Below are 19,645 nucleotides of genomic sequence, written 5' to 3' on the forward strand. Positions count from 1 at the left end.
AGCACTAAGTGTGTGCTGCCCAGAGTATTAAACTTACTCACATAGTACAATCATCCATCAGAATTCAGTGAGCTTTCCACACTGGAGAGATGGCTCACCAATTAAGAGCATTGGCAGCTTTTCCGGAGGTCCTGAGTTCAATCCCCAGCATCCACATGGTGGCTCACAGCCATCTATAATGGTATCTGATACCCTCTTTCTGACGTGCAGATAGAGTACCATATACCTAAAGTAAATTAAATCTTAAAAAACAAAGGTTTAAGAAAAGAGAAAAGTGTGTGCGCCCGCGCACACACACACATTATAAATGTTATTAAAAAAAAAAAATCCAGGACAGCCAGAGCCTCTTACACAGCAATACTCTATCTCAAGGGAACAAAAGCAAGAAAGTAGCTCAGTGACAATCAGAGAAGATGACAGTGCTACTGTACAGCATTATCACTGCTTACTATACATAAAAATAACTAAAATGAGCCAGGCATAAAAGTATAGCCTGCATTTCCAGCACTCGTGAATCCAAGCCAGCCAAATCACAAGACTAGTTCAAAGTCCATCTGGACTATATGGTAGTAACACCTTGTCTCAGAAATAAATTTAAAAACTGAAGTGGGGCTTGCAAGGTTAGCTAAGTGGTTAAAGGTGCTTGTGACCTTAGTTTGATCCTTAGGAATTAAGAGAGCCACAGAGGGAGAAAAAAATTTAAAAATAAAGGACAGGCCCAGCAAGATGTTTCAGTGCATAAAGTCTTTGGAACCTACATGGTGGAAACAGAGATTGACTCTACCAAATTTGTCCTCTGATCACCACAAGCTTATCATCGCACTTACACATAAATATAAGTCAGTGTACTTTCTAAAAATTAATAAAGGATAGACAACCAGTAGACATAAAGATGTTCAATTTCATTAGTAAATACAAAATAAAACCACAGGAATACATGCCACTAATAACTGCAAAAGTCAGGGACTAAGGAGCAGCTCAGGAGCTAAAATACTTGTTAGGCAGGTGTGAGATCCTGAGTTTAGATTCCCAGCATCCATATTTGCAAACAAAGTACTAGGTGATAGTGTTCACCTGTAATTCTACCTCGAGGAGACAGACACAGCAAGCTCCCCGGGGCTTCCTAGCTAGGGAGTGAATGCCAGGTTCAGTGAGACCCTGCCTCAGAAAATGAGCAGAGAAGCAATTAAGGAAGACACTCAACATCTAGTCTCACACACGGATGAAAGTCCAGTATATTACAGGACACACACATGCTCCCAATGGGAGCATAAATGGGTCACCAAGCTTGGAGAGTGTTCTGGTATCATCTGGTTTTTAGGTAGGGGGAGTAGTCCTCAGCAAACCTAACTGGCTAAGATGTGAAGGGGTACAGAGTTTGTTCACTCACACCATAAATCACCAAGAACACTCCAGTGGTGTAAACAACACTTATCTAAGGGCTTCGTAGCAGATCACCTCACACCAGTCATTGAAGTTAGCTGCTGCAGTCTTTTGTCATAGCCATGGGTGCCATCAGCTCAGATTGGCAGGTGGGGCTGCCTGGCCTTGTGCCGCATTAGCTGCTGGAGGAATAAGAGGCTGAGGGCCAGAATTGCCAGAAGGCTCCCGACTTTGTCACCGTTGGCTCTGACTGGCAGAGCACATACATCTATCTGGCCTTTCTGGTTCTCTTCTCACCTGTGGAGGTTGGTATTCCAAGAGGAGACTGTAGACCAGATGTTTTCATCTTCTTAATGTTGTTACTCATGGTGACCCCAAGTGACCATAAAATGACTTCATAACTAGTTTTTCTACTGTTATGAATCATAATGTAAATATGTGATATCCGAAGGGGTCACAACCCCACAGGTTGAGAACCACTGCTGTAGAGCCTCCTAGGATCTGTGTCTTGGAATGCTACAGAGGCTACATCATCTCCTCAGACAGACCCATGTCCAGGAAGAGGAGAATCCGACACCTATTGCTGCCCTAGAAGAGCATGTGGTCAGGAAGTGTTGCTGGGCTGATCCTTGAAAATGTGTTGTTCTTAACGGAGTGAGGTTGGCAGTCAGCACGGGGGTCAGAAACTCAGCCATGGAGAAATGGCCTTGCCAGAGACTGGGGTAGCTGTTGGCAGTGGCATAATGGCCAGTGAACATGGAAAGACAAAAAATACCTTAAATGTTGGGGAAATTAAAATCCAGCAGTCGGCTGCACTGCTACTTTAAAACTACACATTATCAAGAGCATGGAGAGATCCAAACCTTTGTGTGTTGCTGGCGGTTCTATATGTTGTGCAGTCGTTGTGAAGTGTAGTTGGAGGCCGCCTCTAAAGGCTAACAGTGCTTCTGCCACGTGACCCAGAAGTTTAGATTCAAGTAGATGCATATGCCAGTGTTGAAGGTGAGACACCTGTGTGTCAATCACTGGACAGAGGAACAGAGGACATGTGGAATGCACATGAGTGGAATATCCAGCCATGCAAAGAAATGAAGCTCTGATGCTTGCTTCGCATGAGTAGCATGAGCAAAGCAGAATAAGCCAGCTGCAACAGGGTATTACTAGATGACTGCTTGAATTAAATCCTTCCTTGTGTAAGTGCAAAAGCAGGGTGACTGACGCGGGCTGGAGGAGTACTTCTCAGTCTTCCTACTGCTGCGACCCCTTAATACCTGGTGTGGTGACCCCAGCCGTAACATTATTTTTGTTGCTATTTCATAGTTGGAATTTTGCTACTGTTGTGAATTGTAATATAAATATCTGTGTGTTTCCGATGATCTTAGGCGACCTCTGTGAAAGGATTGCTTGACCCCCAGGTTGAGAAACACTGCACTAGAGGGAGAAAGAATGGGAAAGTGTGGGTTAACAGTTACAGAATTTCAGCGATGGTACTAATGGTTGTGCTACTGTGAGTGTAATTGCTGCCACTGCCCTGGGAGCTACAGATGATCAGAATGCCAACATTGCTATATATTTTCCATAATTTTTAAAAGTTGATAGTAATATGCTAAAATCCTTTGGTGTTTAAATTTTAAATCATTGTACTGAATTATGTAACAATACGTGGGTTAGAAGATAGACATGTAGCCAGGCGGTGGTGGCGCATGCCTTTAATCCCAGTACTTGGGAGGCAGAGGCAGGTGGATCTCTGTGAGTTCGAGACCAGCCTGGTCTACAAGAGTTAGTTCCAGGACAACCTCCAAAGCAATACAGAGAAACCCTGTCTCGGGGAAAAAAAAAAAAAAAAAAAGAAGATAGACATGTACTGCCCCCCCCCCCCCCGCCGCCCCAGCATAGACACATACCTATTCTAAGAAGAAACAAAGCCTGAAGCACATGTGGATGTGGTTGCCTGGCTCTGTCTTGGCCAACGACCTGCTCCAGCTTAGCTAGGAGACAATCCAGTGCCAGCCAGAGGTGAGCACAGCACCCTGAAGTAGACACCCTTCCTGGGTGCACCGCTCTTTAGGACACAAGGGTGCTCCCATCACTGTTGTCCTTCTAGTGCAAGGTTCCGTATACAAGGGAAAGTGCCAGGTGAGTTACACCAGCACTGGGAGGTGAGACAGCCTGGGCTACACAGCAAGAAGCAAAGCAAGTGCGTGCACACATCCCAGGAAGATGCAGATCACTCGGAATGAGCAGACACCACCGTTTATAATGCAGCCAGTCAGCTGCTGAGGATCACATGTAGGACGGGAGACAGACTTAAAGTTCCTGCTCCAGAGTTCGTGGGAGCATGCTGACAGCGTTGGAGAGGAATCTAGGCAGAAAAACCGGTTGAAGAAGCAGTCTTGATCCGAATGAAGTTTGAGGCTACTGCCTGAGGCAGAAGTGAGATCTGAAGGAACTTAACTGTGGACTTGAATTCACACTCACTTCAGTCAGTCAGCTGCCCGCTTCTGCTCACTCCAGGGTAACCAGCTCTATGTGTTGGGAGTATTGGATTTTCCAGGGCAGAATGTCCATATGTGATGGTTTCCTGTGCTCCAGCCTGATGTGTGGAGGTTAGGGACACTCCATGCACCAGACAGTGAGTTGCCATGGTTCCTCTTCTTGCCAAGACTGCCACTGATCATCCACTATTGCATATTTTAAGGAAGTTTAAGGATGGGGGACTATTCAGTAGACTAAGAGTATTGCCCTAAGACCAAACTTCATTTTCTGTGTGCGGGCGGAACACCAGAGACACTTGGGGGGCTGCGGGAGAAGAGTGCTCAGATGCTGGACAAGGGGCCAGACCACTTAGCTTGTAACCAGAAATGAAGGCATTGGCCCGGTGCTGTGCAAGCACAGGTGTGTTGAAGGTGAGCTGTAGACAGTCCTGACCAAAGGCCCAAACCAGCATGGCCAGAAGAGGTGGGGTTAAGTGATGGCCCCGATGGTGCAGAGAAGAGGTGGGGTTGGAGGTGCTGAGGGAGCCATTTCTGAGCAGGGTTGTATTTCAGGTGCAGGTCTTTTAAAAAAAAAAAAAACAAACAAAACAGGGGCCTCACTAGTCTTCTTTATGTCGTTCTAATTCTGATATATGTGCTACCTAAGCAAGTGCTACTGCACTCGGGTACAGTTGAAGCTCGGCTCCCTTCCTGCCATGTGAAGTGGGAGTTTCTCTGTCTCTCAGGAGGGACAACAGCAGCAGTGGCATGCGGCCCCATCCTCCATCTGCATTCCTTCCCTGAAGCCTGTTTTATTCTGCATTATCAGTCAAGGAGATGGAAGCTTGACTAACGAGCAGTCCCTCAAATCACAAGCTGGTCTCCCTAAAAGGGCCAGTTTGTAAACAAATTGAGTGCCTGTTGCTTCATGCAGCTCTGAGTCAGCATGTGCCCCGAGTTAGCGGTCCTCTGAATGCTTGGATGGAATCCACCATTGTCATCTTTTCAGCAATGGGACTGATTTGGGCTGCTCTCTGCAGCACTGGGCAAGTCGTTGTGAATTACAGGTGCTCAAATGAATAGAAATGCCAGTAAGTCAGGTAATCATTGCTGATGACTTCAGCTAACACTAGAGGAATCTGAAGACATGATGGCTCCTCCCTGTTTTCAAACTTGGCATTTGGTAGGTCTTTGATGCTTGGTTTTCCTGCCCCTGGTGTTGAGTCAGACAGTGCAGGCAGCATTACTCTAAATGCAGTAACCCAGGAGCCTCAGATCTGTAGGAAGTCTTCCGGAGTCAGCCAGTTGGGATGAGAGTGCTCTCGCTTTTTCCATCTGCACCAGCTGTGAGCCCCTCCTGCCGGGATGTGAACTGTACTTTTACATGATCTCTCATCCTTCTTGCTTCCTGTTCCCCCTCCCCCATTTGTTTTTTTAGCAGTCATCTACTTCCAGTGGTAGTGTGTTTGGGTCTGGAAACTCGACAAGAGGGAGCGGTTTCTTCAGTGGCCTTGGAGGAAAACCCAGCCAGGATGCTGCCAACAAAAACCCATTCAGCTCAGCCAGTGGGGGCTTTGGATCTACAACCACCCCAAGTAAGTTGACTTTTCCAGCCCCTTGGTCCTCTGATGCTGTTGTCAACCACTGGTATTATCAAAACTTCAGGGACAAAAGGGGGCAAAACTAGAGAGTCTGTTTGAACTCCACCCACACTGCTCTGCTTTGGTTTTTATTTTTTATTTTAATGAGGTATCCTGCAGTCGTGAAAGGACAGCAGAGCTACAGGGAGAGAGATGAGGATGATGGGCTGCATGGCTCCGCCCCCTAGTACTGGGGTTGAATGAAGGCAGTGCGGGCAGACAGCAGCCATGAGCAGCCCCACGCTGGCACAGGGCTTCTGCTTGCTTGGCTCTCTGGCTCTGAAGTTCACTGGCAGTTGGCTCGAGCCTGCATGTTTCTCATTACTTACCCTTGTTGCCTTTTCCCCTGAAGCTATACTTCCTAACACTTTTTTCTTCAACTATTTTGTCATATTCTGAGTTGATCTGTCTGTCCCAATTGAAAGTATAAGACGATGTATACTGCTGCTGTGGCTAGGATGGCAAGCTGGGTTCTTGTCATCCTCGCCTTACCTGCTTCCACTTAATGTGCTACAGTGAGTTGTACAAGATATCGCTGAGTCTTGCACTTGTATCCTCTAGCTGTCTTCATAATAGTAAGGCCTGTGGAATCAAGAGCAGTGTTTTCTGTCTCAAGGACTGGTTGTTCTGATATTTCTGCTCTGGTAATGAGGAAGGATTACTGTCAAGGCATTTCCCTCCTAAGTCACCAGGATACCCCTGGAGAGATTTAGAGCCTAGAGTGAAGGGATCTCAGAAATCATATTTTCAAAAACTGTTTTGTAGACGAACAACAGACTCCTGATAAGCAAAACAAAAACAGGTGAACAGGTGCATGCCAAGGCTGGGGCTGAGAACCCTGGTGCAGTGGGGGGGGGAGGGGACAACACGAACCCAGACGGAGGAGACCTGAGAACTTGGGGGTTGGAGTAGGCCAAACCTTGCAGCAGCTCGGTTTTGAAAGTGAGTGAGTGACCTGTCTCTCTTCCTTGTGTCACCTACACCAGGGACACATGGTGGCCGGGGAAAGGCTGTGCACATGTTTGTATTTTTGCTTGGTGACATGCTGAGCTCTGTTAGGATGTGACTGTCACCAGTACATATATTTGGAAGGGATTGAAGCCTGTGTCTTGGAGCAGTGCTCCCTTCCCCATTTCAAGGCAGCTTCCCCTGCCTTGTCATGGTTGTAAACAAATTCCAGCAGAACAGTCATCCAAACACTGTAGACATTGGGGGTCTTCCTGACGCCCTTTCTCCCCTCAGGACCCTGCACGACTCAGACTGCAGCCGACATGCTGGCATCCCCTGTGCTGGGCCAGACTCTGCTCTGGCTTCGATGCTTTTAGTTTTGCTTGAGAGACAAATGAGACCAGACCTTATCCAGGGGAGGCAAGAAACTGGTTGTCTTTGGTAGGCAGCCCAAAACCCCGAGAAACTACTGCGGGCACTCTTTTCTCCATCCATTTTCTCCTTGTAGAGCTGCACCAGGAAATCCCGAGCCTGAGTATTTCATGAACTCCCCTAGATGCTGGCCTGCACCATGGCTCCTGGCTTCCACACACTCAGCTGATACGTCTCCCATTTGTCATCTAAGAAGGAAATGACATGGCCCTCCTCTTCAAACCCATTCACGCCTGTTCTTTGTCCCTTTAGATACCGCTAATCTATTTGGAAACAGTGGCGCTAAGACATTTGGAGGGTTTGGCAGCTCATCCTTTGGGGAACAGAAGCCTGCTGGCACTTTCAGCTCTGGTGGTGGAAGCGTGGCATCCCAAGGCTTTGGATTTTCTACTCCAAATAAAACAGGTACCCCACGGTTAGGACCATGCTCATATGTTTGAGTGTGTGAGTGTGTGTGCACACACGGGTGCATGCAAGAGCTCATGTAAGGTAGTGTCCGGAGGCAGTGTCCTTGGGATTGCAGTAAGAAGGAATTTACTTTGCTCTTCAGTTTGTTCTTGCATTTACTGGGCATCTGTTGAATTTCTAACACATAAGACATACTTTAAAAAAGAGGAGCCCGACACAGTGGCACACGCCTTTAATCCCAGCACTCCAGAGGCAGAAGCAGCCTGGTCTACATAGTGGGACCCTTACTCAGAAGAAAAAAAAAGTAAGAGAACCTCGCAGGAAATACCCAAAGTCTTTTCTGGGGAGCCTCCTGAAGCACAGATTTACCTCCAGTGCCCGAGGCTTGGACCCTCTCCCTTACACCATCTTTCCCTTTCAGGCAAAGCTACCCTGGACTCATGATCCTCTGGCCTCAGCTGCCTGGGGCCTGCGATCACAGGTCTGTGCCACCCTTTTTAAACTTCACTTGAAATGCTCATCTATAGCTGGTTGGTGGTGGCACAAACCTTTAGTCCTTGCACTCAGGAGGCAGGGGCAGGTGGATCTCTGAGTTCAAGGTCAGCCTGATCTACAGAGCAAATTCTAGGACGACCAGGAATGCACAGAGAAACCTTGTTTCAAAAAACAAACTAATAAAATGTACCTCTATAAACTTTTTAAATTAATTTTTTGCATATTTTTCATTAAAGGTTTAAAAAAACAATATTCATTAATATGAAATGTGCTATTTAATGTTTGTTTATTTCGTATGTGGGTTTTTGCCTACATGTGTGTCTGTGTACCATGTGCATGCCTGGTGCTCTTGGGGGTCAGAGGATGGCACTGGATCCCCTGAAACTGGGTTATGAGCTGCTGCATGGGCACTGGGAATTGCCCCATAAAACATGTTAATTTCTGTCACCTGCCTGTCTGAGGTCTGTAGCTGCCTGTGCTGGTCCTGCTGGTGGGAGACTGGAATAAGATTCTCAGGAGGGGCAGGGATGGTGCTTGCGAGAGAAGGCTCTCTAGACCACCTGGGGATGGGCCAGGGTGTTTGTCCTTGGTTGGGTGGAATGTTTTGAATAGGCCCCCTGTCTGAGGAGGTGACTGATCTTAGAATGGCTGACACAGATTAGAAGGTGACCCTGAAATGCAGTGGCTTCTAGATGTGTGCTGTGTCTGTTTTCCAAGACCTTAGCGTGGCAGCTGTGTTCTAGGTTGCCAATTCTTAGTATCTTTCCCATAGAATTTTTAAAAAGAGACTAGAAATAAACACTACAGCTTTGTTTTAGACACACATACACAGTGGATAATTTCAAAATGAAAAGGCCACAAAGCTTTTAGCTCTAATTAAAAGGACAAGTATTAGGGCTAGTGCTATCAGTAGCTCAGTCAACATGGCCCACTTGGTGAGTTTTCTCAAAAACCAAGGTGAGTGGCTCCCAAGCAGTGGTCTCCCAACATAGCTGTATAGCATACACACTAAAATCTGAGAAACATGGATTTGGTAACCATTGGGCCTTTTCCATCTTTTTAGGTGCCCAGTGTTTCCTTACTTGTTCTGTTGTCTGGTGTGAAGTTCTGTACTCCGAATTGTGTCTCAGCTGATCTGAATTGACAGCCTGACAATTTTTCGTCGTCTGTCTTAGAGAAAATACACCTTAAAAATCAGTTTCCCGCCGGGTGTCGGTGGCGCATGCCTTTAATCCCAGCACTCAGGAGGCAGAGGCAGGCAGATCTCTGTGAGTTCGAGACCAGCCTGGTCTACAAGAGCGAGTTTCAGGACAGCCTCCAAAGCCACAGAGAAACCCTGTCTGGAAAACCAAAAAAAAATTTTTTTGTTTCCCTTATTCTGGATTTTCTGTTTGGGGAAGACCCAGTGTGAGGACTGCCAGGGAGTTTACCTGGTGTTGCACACGTGGGGCCTTCTAAGTGTTTGCTCCTCCCTTCAGTAAAACTGCATCAGAACTACTCCTGGAGGCCAAGGGAAGAGAAGGCAATGTGAACCTGACCATGGCCTCACTGCTAGTCAGCTCTGGGTCTACACCCATTCCATCATCAGTTATTAAGCAGTGTGACAGAGGGGAAGGCAGGACACATGACAGGGCCATGAGAGGTTTCAGGCCCAGCTCTGCCATGTACCCATGCTGAAGTTAGATGAAAACATTCCAAGATCTCAGTGTCCCACTGGAGGAAGGGGCCCGCTATCGAGGAAAGGATGGAGCTGCCAAAGCAGCTGCCACTACACCTGAGACTCAGACTTAGTTTGCATCAGTAAATCTGCTTCTTGGTGGCTAGCTCAGACATACCGGCATCTGCAACTGAACTTGCCCTCCTGTCTGGAGTGAGTTGCCTGTCCCCAGATCTAAGACAAGAGCAACCATTCTGTTTGTTTTACCTGTCTGTGTGTGAGTGCCAGTCTGTCTGCCTGTCTCCTTTCCAGGTTACTTTCTGTGTCATTATAACCTTGCATTTCTCACTCACATTCCAGCAAGAAGTCTAAACAACATTGTGTATAAGGTACTAGATGAAACCTTGTATATCTAGGAAGAAAGTGCAATTAGACCCATGATCAGTTTTAAATAATTTAAGTACAATGGGTTTTTTGTTTTTTAGTACTTCTTTTTTTCCATTCTGTTAATGTATGGAGTCTGCCAGTCTCCGTAGCACAGCTTGGAATTTCACTCAAAGTACAGAATGGTAACCCAAACATGAGCCATGGCAAGAGGTACCTCCTCAGCTGTGCAGCCCTGTGAAAGATAGACACATAATTCAATTGCAAGTAATAGCCTTCGTGCTCGCCCGACAGCATTCACCTGACCGCGACTGTGCCGTATATTTGATCTCTCCTGATCCGGTGGCACAAGCAGTAGGGTGATCACAGTAAAGCCAGATCCACCTCCTAAGACACTAGATTGCTTTCAGTAGTAACCCTGCCTCCTTACTCTGATCATATCCTTGCTAGCCTAGGGCCCACACTACTCCCTTTAGCACATAGTTCAAAGCCACCATGTACACCCCAGGAAAGAGCCTAGCACCTCCATCTATCTCAGCAAGCCCTCGTTACCTTTCTCCTGTAACCTCAGAACTAAAGTAGTGTCTTGAGGTTTGGGACACCTCAGGAGCAGGGGATTGACTCACAGATGGTCCTCCCCACCAGCCAGAGGAAGCCAAGTGTTGCTTAAGCTGACCCTGTTGCTTAAGCATGCCTCCACCCTGCCTGTTACGATCTGGAGGCCTGATCTGGGCACCTGGGCCATCCTCACTGCTTACTTAACACCTAGTTAAATGTACACCAATTCCTCAAAATGGAGGGTCAGTGGTGTGCTCTATGGTGAGGCTGCAGAAGAAAGCACTTGAGAAAATTCCTCTGTACCTCGTCAGGGACACTGCGATAGGCCTGCAGCCACCTGGCTGTAAATAAATAAAATGCACATGGCTAAGCGCCAGCATGCATCACCCTGCACTGCTGTGACCCAGTTTGTGGGTTCTGCCAGGGAAGGGACTTTGAGCCTCCAGTTTTATTAGTTGGGTTTCCCTGAAGCCTAGTCTGTATGGTAATAAATAATAAATCCTGTGACTGCTATGTTGGGACACAAGCTTTGGGGATGGAGTTTCTTTGAGGAGTCCCAGACATCATGGGGCTGGAAAAGACCCCAGGATGGGCCCGCAGAGCTCGAGAGTTGGGGGGCTGGTTGCTCTCAGGAAGGCATCAGACACTCAGGTTTTAGTGCTGTAGAACCCTCCCTTTGTGGGGGAGGCACTTTGGCTGAGGGATTGACGTTGGGGTATTGTGCTTTTTGGGTTTTTGTGTTGGAATTACTGACAGCTTGTCTCCCTTTCTCCTCTTTTGATTTGGTTTCTGGCTACTTGATACCTTCTCTTTCTGTCTCCTTTTCTTTCTCCCTGTTTCTGTTTGCCTCTGTTTTGCTCAGGTGGCTTTGGTGCTGCTCCAGTGTTTGGCAGCCCTCCTACTTTTGGGGGATCCCCTGGGTTTGGAGGGGTGCCAGCATTCGGTTCAGCCCCGGCCTTTACAAGCCCTCTGGGCTCGACGGGAGGCAAAGTGTTCGGAGAGGGTACTGCGGCTGCCAGCGCAGGAGGATTCGGGTAAGCTGCAGATGGGACCTGGGAAGCGCGGGGGCCTGGAGTTCTTACACTCTCCACACCAGAGGGTGACTCGGAGGCCTTGCATCGAAGTAGGCAAGAAAGATGCTAGGAGGTTCCTCTTGTCTCTAGGGCAAGGCTTATTGTAAATAGGTTCTGTGGATGGATGGATGGGTGGGTGGGTGGGTGGATGGATGGGTGAGTGGATGGATGGATGGATGGATGGATGGATGGATGGGTGGATGGATGGATGGGTGGGTGGGTGGGTGGGTGGGTGGGTGGGTGGGTGGGTGGGTGGATGGATGGATGGGTGGGTGGGTGGGTGGGTGGATGGATAGATGGATGGATGGATGGATGTTAGCCACATTGATGGGTGCCAGGGTGTACCTTATAGGTCATTGATGCCTTGTTCTCTGAACTGAGTTTGGCTGCAGCCAGGCCTGTGCCTCAGGTTTCCCTTTTGTTAGAAAGTCCTGAAGAAAGAGCTCTCACCAATTCTTCCTCTTGGGATTGTTCTCGTGGCATGCTGTTAGCATTTAGCAAAGAACTCCTGTGTCCCTGTTCCAGCCCTGACCCAGAATTGGGTGACTTCTACACTGCTGCCGCCCTCCTTGCTGTCAGCAGCTGCTCTCGTGCCCCGGACACATCCTCATCAGAAAATGCCACATTGGGGATGTGCTTCTAGACCATGGCACTGTAGTCTGGTTGCCAAAACCCCAAAGAAAGAAATAACATTTGCTGTACCATCATGTCTCAATGTATGTGGTGACGGCTATAAAATTCCTCATTTGAAGGAGATGCTGACAGTCCTGGATAGGCTCGCCTTCGGTGATTGGCTCAGAACAGAGAGCTGAAGGTTAGGAGTGACGTGGGTGTTTACCCAGGAAATAAAGCATGCTCTATCAAATTTGGCTCCACAGAGGGGTGAAGACAGCAGGAACTTTCATAAGCAAGTTGGGAGCCTCCCACAGCCTGTTTTTCATAGATATGAATGGACTCGCGTCTGCATACACTGGGAGTCTTGAGCTCTGTATTTATTTGAAAGCAGCTCCTGGCTTTACTAGTAGAGAAGTCTCCATGGGGGTTGGAAGTGTGGCTCAGTGGTAGAGGCTTCCTGAGCAAGCTCACAGTTGTGTCACTCCCAGCACCTCCTTCAGAAACCTAGCTTTTTCCTGTGTGAGTAGTGTGTGCCTGCTCAGAAGGCTGAGGAAGAAGAGTTGTGGAATCTGAGGCCAGCATAGGCTACGTAGCAGGACCCTGTCCCAAAATCGTAATGATAAAAAAATCAAAACAGGGCTGGGGATAGCTCAGTCAATAAGTACTTGCCACAGAAACATGAAGAGCTGAGTCCATTCCCCACCACCAGCATAAGAGCTGAGCATAGGGCACTTGCTGTGGTCCACACTGAGGAGCTCCATTTCTGGGGCTTGCTAACACACTGAATCTTAGTCCCAGGTCCCAGTGAAACCTTGTCTCAAAAAAACAAAGCAGCTCGCTCCCAAAGCATGATACTTGAGGCTGATCCATGCACTCAAGGGGCTGGAGAGTGTCCAGGATATCTTATAAAGGTCATGACTGGCTGGCACATTTCCTAGGGCTAGTAAGTACCATGCAGACATTAAAAATCCCTAGAAAGAAGCCATTAATGTGCCTGATCCTGGTGCCATCCTCACTCTGACCCTGACAAAGATCTGAGGTCGCCCCTAAAGTAGGATTGCAGGACTGGGAACTGCTGGGTGCCCTTTGTAATGTAGGCGTTTATCTGGGTCCTAACTCTTCCCTGCCTACCTCCAGTGGCCCCCAATGAGCCCCTCAGTGATTTCAGTTATACTCCCAACCCCATTTGCTGAACCAAATCTGGAGGGAGAACCCTTGAGTGAGGATTGTCCAAGGTAAGGTAGCAGAGGAAGGAAAATGATGTTGTTTCTATGTTGTTTTGTGTATTTATTGATTTTTATGAAACCAAAATTCTGAGTAAAATAATTTGGAAATTGTCTACACGTACACAGATTATTAACAGATGACTACCTTTATTTACAGAATGCCCTTTACCCATTTGTTAAAAGCAAATAGCCAGTGATAGGACTTAATGAGTGAAAAAGCATGTGCCCTGAAAATCGGTGCCTCAGACCTATGGTAAAAGGAAGGAGTCTGCTCTCGAGAGTCACCCTGAGCACCAGCACACAGTCACCTGCATGCCGAGCATGGCATCCACATAGGCGCGCACGCATGCACACATTGTTTTTAAAAGCAAGTGGAGGGCTGAGCATGTAGCTCAGTTGTAGAGCACTTGCTGAGCACTCGGGAAGCCTTGGCTAGGCTCCTGCTCCCACACCTTACAAAGCAGATGTGGTGAGACATGGAAAGAAGAGGGCCGTAGGGCATGGTGACACAGGCTTTAATCTCAGAGGCAGGAGAATCTCTCTGAGTACAAGGCCAGCCTGGTCTACATAGCAAATTCAAGAATAGTCGGAACACTGTCTGAAAAAAAAAAAGAAAGTTAGTTCAAGATCACCCTTAGCAGGTTAGAGGCCAGCCTGGGCTGCATGAGAACCTGTCTTGGCAAAATAAAAGAACAATAAACAAAATCACAAGACTCCGTGGCACTAGCTTATGAAAGCAGCCTTCTGTAGGCTGAAGCAGGAGGAGCGTTTGAGCCAACCTAGGCAGTATAGCAGAGTCCAAAAAGAAGCCATGGCAGAGTCGAGGCCCAGGAAGAGCTGGGCGCAGTGCAGGTGGTGGATGAATGGAACTCTAACTTAATGACCTGGAAGTGAAGGGTGTCGGGAAGAGGGGAGCAAGAAGAGTGCTGTGTTTGGTTCTCAGTGACTACGAACTCCTGCCCTGGCTGGGGTAGATTGCACACTACATTCCTGATGTCTCCCTTCCCAGAGCCAAGGAAAAGGCTTGCTCTGGGCCTGAGCCCGTTTTCTCTGAGTCCAGCCCTGTCCCCATGGGTCATGTGCGGTGCCTCCAGGCCTGGCGGTGGTGAGCGAGTGTGTGGGTGACGCGGGGACGAAGGCCACGTTAACCCTGCCCATTTCTCACTGGAACCCAGGTTTGGGAGCAGCAGCAGCACTGCATCCTTTGGTACCCTCGCCAGTCAGAACGCGCCAACCTTCGGGTCCTTGTCCCAGCAGACCTCAGGCTTTGGGACCCAGAACAGTGGCTTCTCTGGGTTTGGATCGGGCACAGGAGGTAAATGACTGTGCTTTCCCCCCTGGCCACTCAGCTCAGTGTCTTAAAAGCTGAAGTGGCTGAAAAAGACAAGGTTCTTTAATTAGACTGGCAGCCTTGTGCCATTTCTGATCAGAGGGATTACTGAGTCCACTTTCTCTCAGGAATTGGGACTCCAGATAATAGCAGCCTTGCAAGGCTTTGGATCCAAAGGCAGGTGCGGGCACCTCCGTGCCTTGTGTTTGCAAGTGCTCTGCATCTTCAGAGAGCAGAAATGATGTCCTGTGGAAGAGGCAGGCACAGAACTCAGCAGAAGTGGCTGCAGGGGTGACTAAGCAGAACCCTATGTGACATCTGAGCCAGCCCTAGAGTGTCTGCTGCTCTGGTTGGGAAAAGAAACATGAGTATCAATAAAAATGAAGGCAGCTCTGTGCTCCTCATAAAATGATACAGGGCAGCTGTATGTAGACCCTCCACCTGTAGCCAGAGCTGGGGACCCTAAAATAGTGAGGAACTCTTCTCCCAGTAAAGCTTGTGGCTCAGCCATCCTGTAGACAGGGTCAGGGAAGGCTGTCACAGGACCAAACAGGAAGGAGCCCCCCTAGCTGCAGGAGTCTCGGCTGGCTCAGTGTCCTGACCTCCTCCTTTGTGTTTTCCAGCGTTCGCCTTTGGATCATCGAACTCGTAAGTACTTGTCTCCTGGGTTGAGTCTGACCTTAACTCCTACTGGGCTGAGTACTCTGTGGTCTCCTGTTTTCAGAGCTGTGCTGAAGTGCCAGGTTGAGCAGCAGGGTTGGGGCTGTTGGTTGGCTGGAGGTTGTGAAAAAGATAAGTGGCCTTCCAGGAAGCAGGGCTGGGAAACTTTCCTCATTTCCCACTGCTGCAGGCTGCAGGCTTGCGTGTTGATCCTCTGCGCTTCCTCAACGAGAGCGAGTGCAGCTGGAGCCCCGCTCACTCTCCTGTACCCCTGCAGGTCTGTCCAAGGCTTTGGTGGCTGGAGAAGCTGAGCCAGTGTCCGCATTCCTTCGGGCTCTGTGACCCATTGTACGCGTCCCTCCACTCTCCAGAGCACACAGGAGCAGACGGTCAAATGAACCTTCTCGTGAAAACACACACCCAGAAAGACATCGGAGACCAAAGCACAGCGATGCCTGACTGCCTGTTCGCTCCTTTCGAATTTTATGTGGGGGTAGTTTTTGTTTGTTTGTTTTTTCTCTGCTATTAAAGTGTTTGGGCTGGTTCTGTATGGAATGTCTGTGGATTTATTCAGGTCACAGAAGTTTCTATGGCTCAGGGAAGCCAAGCCAGTGGGCTCTGCTCATTGTGGTTCTGGGTAGAGCCCTCCACATGGGGAAGGTGTGGGTGACACGTTTCAGAGTGTCTGTGCTTGTGTCCTCTGAGGGCCCCTGCACAATGGAGCAGAGGCTTAGAGGCTCACCCGCTCCCACAGCGTCAGCTGTCCCACAGGTAGAAGTGGGGCCTTCTCACGGCCGGTTGTGCGGCCTGCAGGGTTGGCAAGCAGACTAGTGGACAGCAGCCAAGCTGCCAGTGTCTTATGAGTGAGGCAGTGTATTGAGACAGTCTTCATACCCAGCATGGAGCAGAGACTTGCAAGCGCCACCTAGTTCCCTGTTTGGGACCCATGAGTTGTGAGGACACCACCAGTGGGACAGTGCAGGCTTGGAAAGTGTTTGCCAGGTGGCCTCGTCTGTACGATTCCATTCCGGTGCCATGCTTCTCTCTCTGGGAGCATTATCTTTGAGGGCCTGGCGTGCTCTGCTCCTTGGGCTGTGAACTCCCTGACAGGCGTTACCAAAGCCTCCCTCTTTCAGACACAGCGTGGCAGTGCTTTGTTCTGGTCAAGGGTTTGGGGTTTGACACACTGGAAACACGTTATTTGTGATGCACTAACATCATGGTGCGGCCAGAGAGACTGCGGTCTCCTGGCTTGTGTGTCCTCCACATCATAGTCTGCTCAGGCGTCCCCTTCCCGCCTCAGCCTCAGACGGGGAGAGAGTTCTTTGACCTCCGTCCTCGTAACGGAAACCAGCTCTGTTCTGCTCTGGCATGTCATCCTGCTGACCCCCACCCACCCAAGCCAGTCATCTGTCCTTGTGTTCCTCTGCAGGCTCCTTTTATAAATAGAAGCTAGTTCAGCCTAAATCCTTGACCTTACATTCTCCACACTAATCCTCCATTGAGTTGGCATGTGACATCTCGCCATAAGGCCCTGTCAGCTGTGCCCAGCAGCTCCCTGCCACTCACTGTCTTGCAGTGGCACAGGAGGAATGTGCTGCTGGTATGGGAGCCCCTCTGAATGCCTTTTTTGGGGTGGAGCACAGTGATAGGTAACTGAACAGCATCCATGTGCCTTGAAGCCCAGCACTCTGGGCTGGGCATGCACAGCGCTTCTTGCCTGGTCCAGGAGACACTGTAAGGATCATACCTCAGTGATGGTCCACAGCTGCCACGTGGGCCCTGGACAAAGTCTCACATAGCTATGCTTCATGGAGCTTGAGAACGGAGGGAGAAGACAGTATATGGGTCTCCTAAACTCAGCTGTGTTCTGTTTTACTAAAGTTGGTCACGTGAGGCAGAAGCCAGGTGTTGGTTTGTGTCTCAGCACAGACTCCCATTAACCCAGTGGCTCCTTCCCGACACGTGAGTTAATGGCTGGGCCTGTTGTCCCAGCATTGTCCTTTGATTGGGTCTCTGGCACTGCAGGAAGAATGTGGACCACTCGGACCAACTCAGCCCTGAGCCTCCCTGGCTGGCGGTTGGCCTGAGCAGCGTACCTGGGGGCACTGAGCCAAACTCACTGGTAGTTGACTGCCATTTCTGTGCACAGGGTCTTGTGTGGCGTTGAATTTGATCCCACAGAGTCTCAGTTTAGGGGGCAAGTAGTGACCTCTACCCCTTGATCAGCAGCCCCCCCACACACAGGCACACAGGGGCCTGATGAGGGCGCTGTTGTGTGGCATGCCCTGTGCTCGGATGTGGCTAAGCCTCTGCGGGCCCGCCAGTCTGCCTTCATCAGGCAGGGAGTGCTGTCCACTTTTAATTCCCAGCACAGGACCTCAGAGTCTTCCTCTTTAGCAAACAAAACTGGCTCCTTACCTAGTCCTCGTCCATGAGCTTTCCCCATCAAAACCAGAAAGCCTTTAATCCCAGCACTGGGAGTTGGAAACTGATCACTGTGAGTTTGAGGCCAGTCAGGGCTACACAGTGAGTGAGACCCTGTCTCAGAGAGAGGGGGGAGAGGGAAAGAGGAAAGAGAGGGAGACCTGGAGTCTCCTTAGTCTGGAGAGACCCGGATGTGCAAAGTAATAAGCATCTGGATAGACAGCCTGCTTCAGGGCAGAGGGGCCTCCAGTGGTGACTGGCTCTTCAAGTCCCTGAGGACCAAAAGGTCCCAGCTTCTCACAAGAGGCAGGGCCCCTCACTAGTGAAGCATGCTGACAAGCCTGTGGTCACAAACAGCAGAGAATGAGTGACAGTCCCCTCAGCCACTGTACCTAACCCCAGGTCGTGGCTCTGATGGTGGCTGGTTAGGAAGGGGTTGCTAGAACCCAGCGGGGGACGTTGAGGTAGGTTCTTCTGGAGATGGCAGGAAACCACTGCGTGCCCGTGAGGGTCCATTCCCGATGTCCTCCTACTGAGTGAGGACGGAGGTCAAAGAACTCTCTCCCCGTCTGAGGCTGAGGCGGGAAAGGGACGCCTGAGCAGACTATGATGTGGAGGACACACAAGCCAGGAGACCGCAGTCTCTCTGGCCGCACCATGATGTTAGCGCATCACAAATAACGTGTTTCCAGTGTGTCAAACCCCAAACCCTTGACCAGAACAAAGCACTGCCACGCTGTGTCTGAAAGAGGGGAGGCTTTGTAGCGCCTGTCAGGGAGTTCACAGCCCAAGGAGCAGAGCACGCCAGGCCCTCAAAGATAATGTTCCCAGAGAGAGAAGCATGGCACCGGAATGGAATCGTACAGACGAGGCCACCTGGCAAACTTATCAAGCCTACACGGTCGCAGAAGTCAGGCGGGTCTGTCTGCTGGAGCGCGCACAGGCTTGCTATACATAGCCCCGATGGAAGCAGCTGGCTCCACAGCCTCAGCTGTCCGGCCCACCCTTCTTCCTTTGCTGTCTGGCTTTGGTCTGAACTTTTCGGAGTTCCATAAAGATCAGTCCACAGGCCCGTTTAGGCTGCAGTTGCTACTTTATCCTCTTTCCACTTATAAATGATGCCCTGGTGGGAGATGCTCAGCATTGTTTGGGGGTCTAGGGCTGGCAGCAGTCCAGAATCTGCAAGTGGTGGGGACCAGAAGGCAAGAAGCCAGCTGCATCCCAGGGCTGCTCCTGTCCTGCTCCGCCTTGTGGCCCTTCAGAGTCTGGGATCACCGATGCAGCTTTCATCTTGACCTGTGACCTCTTCATGTATTGGCTCTCCGTGTGGTTTGAAGGGACTTTGTGTGTCCGTGACCCTCTTTCAGGCCCTGTGGTCTAGCTCTCTCCCTTCCCTGTCCCTCCTCCTGGAAAGCTCCACAGGCTGCTCTAAACTGTCCCCTCCCATCCCAGGCTCTGCCGGCGCCTCACCTAAAGGCCTGGGTGTAGCTTTCTGCCTCTCCCAGAAGCCCCTTGGGCACCTTCCCAGCCCTGTCCTGGGCCCTAGCTGACACGAGGCAAGGCACGCTGTGTTCTACTCTGTGGCCTTGGCTTTTTGATTTACTCACCTACTGTCTCCTTGAGGCCCTGCCCCTAGAGGTCAGCCCCATGAAGGCAAAAATATTCGGCCTTAATTGTCCCTAGTCCCTAGCAGTGCTGACCAGAGCACAAAGCTAGTATTAACTCGAAAGTCACACCCCAGTAGGTTCCTGGTGGGGGTGGGGGACTCTTAAGATAGTCTAGTGACCCTGAGACAGCCGACTGTGTTCTGCTTTTGGCGGGCTCCACTTTTAGGAAGATGTGAGCTCGCTGGGTGGAGCAGACAGTTTTTGTGATGTGAGCTAGAATCACGTGTGTCTTCCCTGGAGAAGCCCAGAATGGAACAAACCGCTCCAC

The 19,645-nt window shown here is 49.7% G+C and overlaps 1 protein-coding gene across 2 annotated transcripts in view; it reads left to right on the forward strand.

Moving 5' to 3' along the window:
• Window positions 1–15,833, forward strand: part of Nup214 (nucleoporin 214) — an 82,327-nt gene extending 66,494 nt beyond the window's left edge. Inside the window, exons 31-36 of one of the 2 annotated variants that reach the window (XM_013126431.3) lie at window positions 5,296–5,452; window positions 7,130–7,282; window positions 11,242–11,413; window positions 14,469–14,608; window positions 15,247–15,271; window positions 15,561–15,833. In XM_013126431.3, the coding sequence (XP_012981885.1) occupies window positions 5,296–5,452; window positions 7,130–7,282; window positions 11,242–11,413; window positions 14,469–14,608; window positions 15,247–15,271; window positions 15,561–15,594 (681 nt within the window). In that variant the 3' untranslated portion in view covers window positions 15,595–15,833. The remainder of the gene's footprint in view (window positions 1–5,295; window positions 5,453–7,129; window positions 7,283–11,241; window positions 11,414–14,468; window positions 14,609–15,246; window positions 15,272–15,560) is intronic. The other variant, XM_021223885.2, reaches the window with a different exon arrangement.
• Window positions 15,834–19,645: the final 3,812 nt, after the last annotated feature.

Source organism: Mesocricetus auratus, unplaced genomic scaffold (genome assembly GCF_017639785.1).
Source record: "Mesocricetus auratus isolate SY011 unplaced genomic scaffold, BCM_Maur_2.0 Super-Scaffold_100172, whole genome shotgun sequence".
Classification (NCBI taxonomy): Eukaryota; Metazoa; Chordata; class Mammalia; order Rodentia; family Cricetidae; genus Mesocricetus; species Mesocricetus auratus.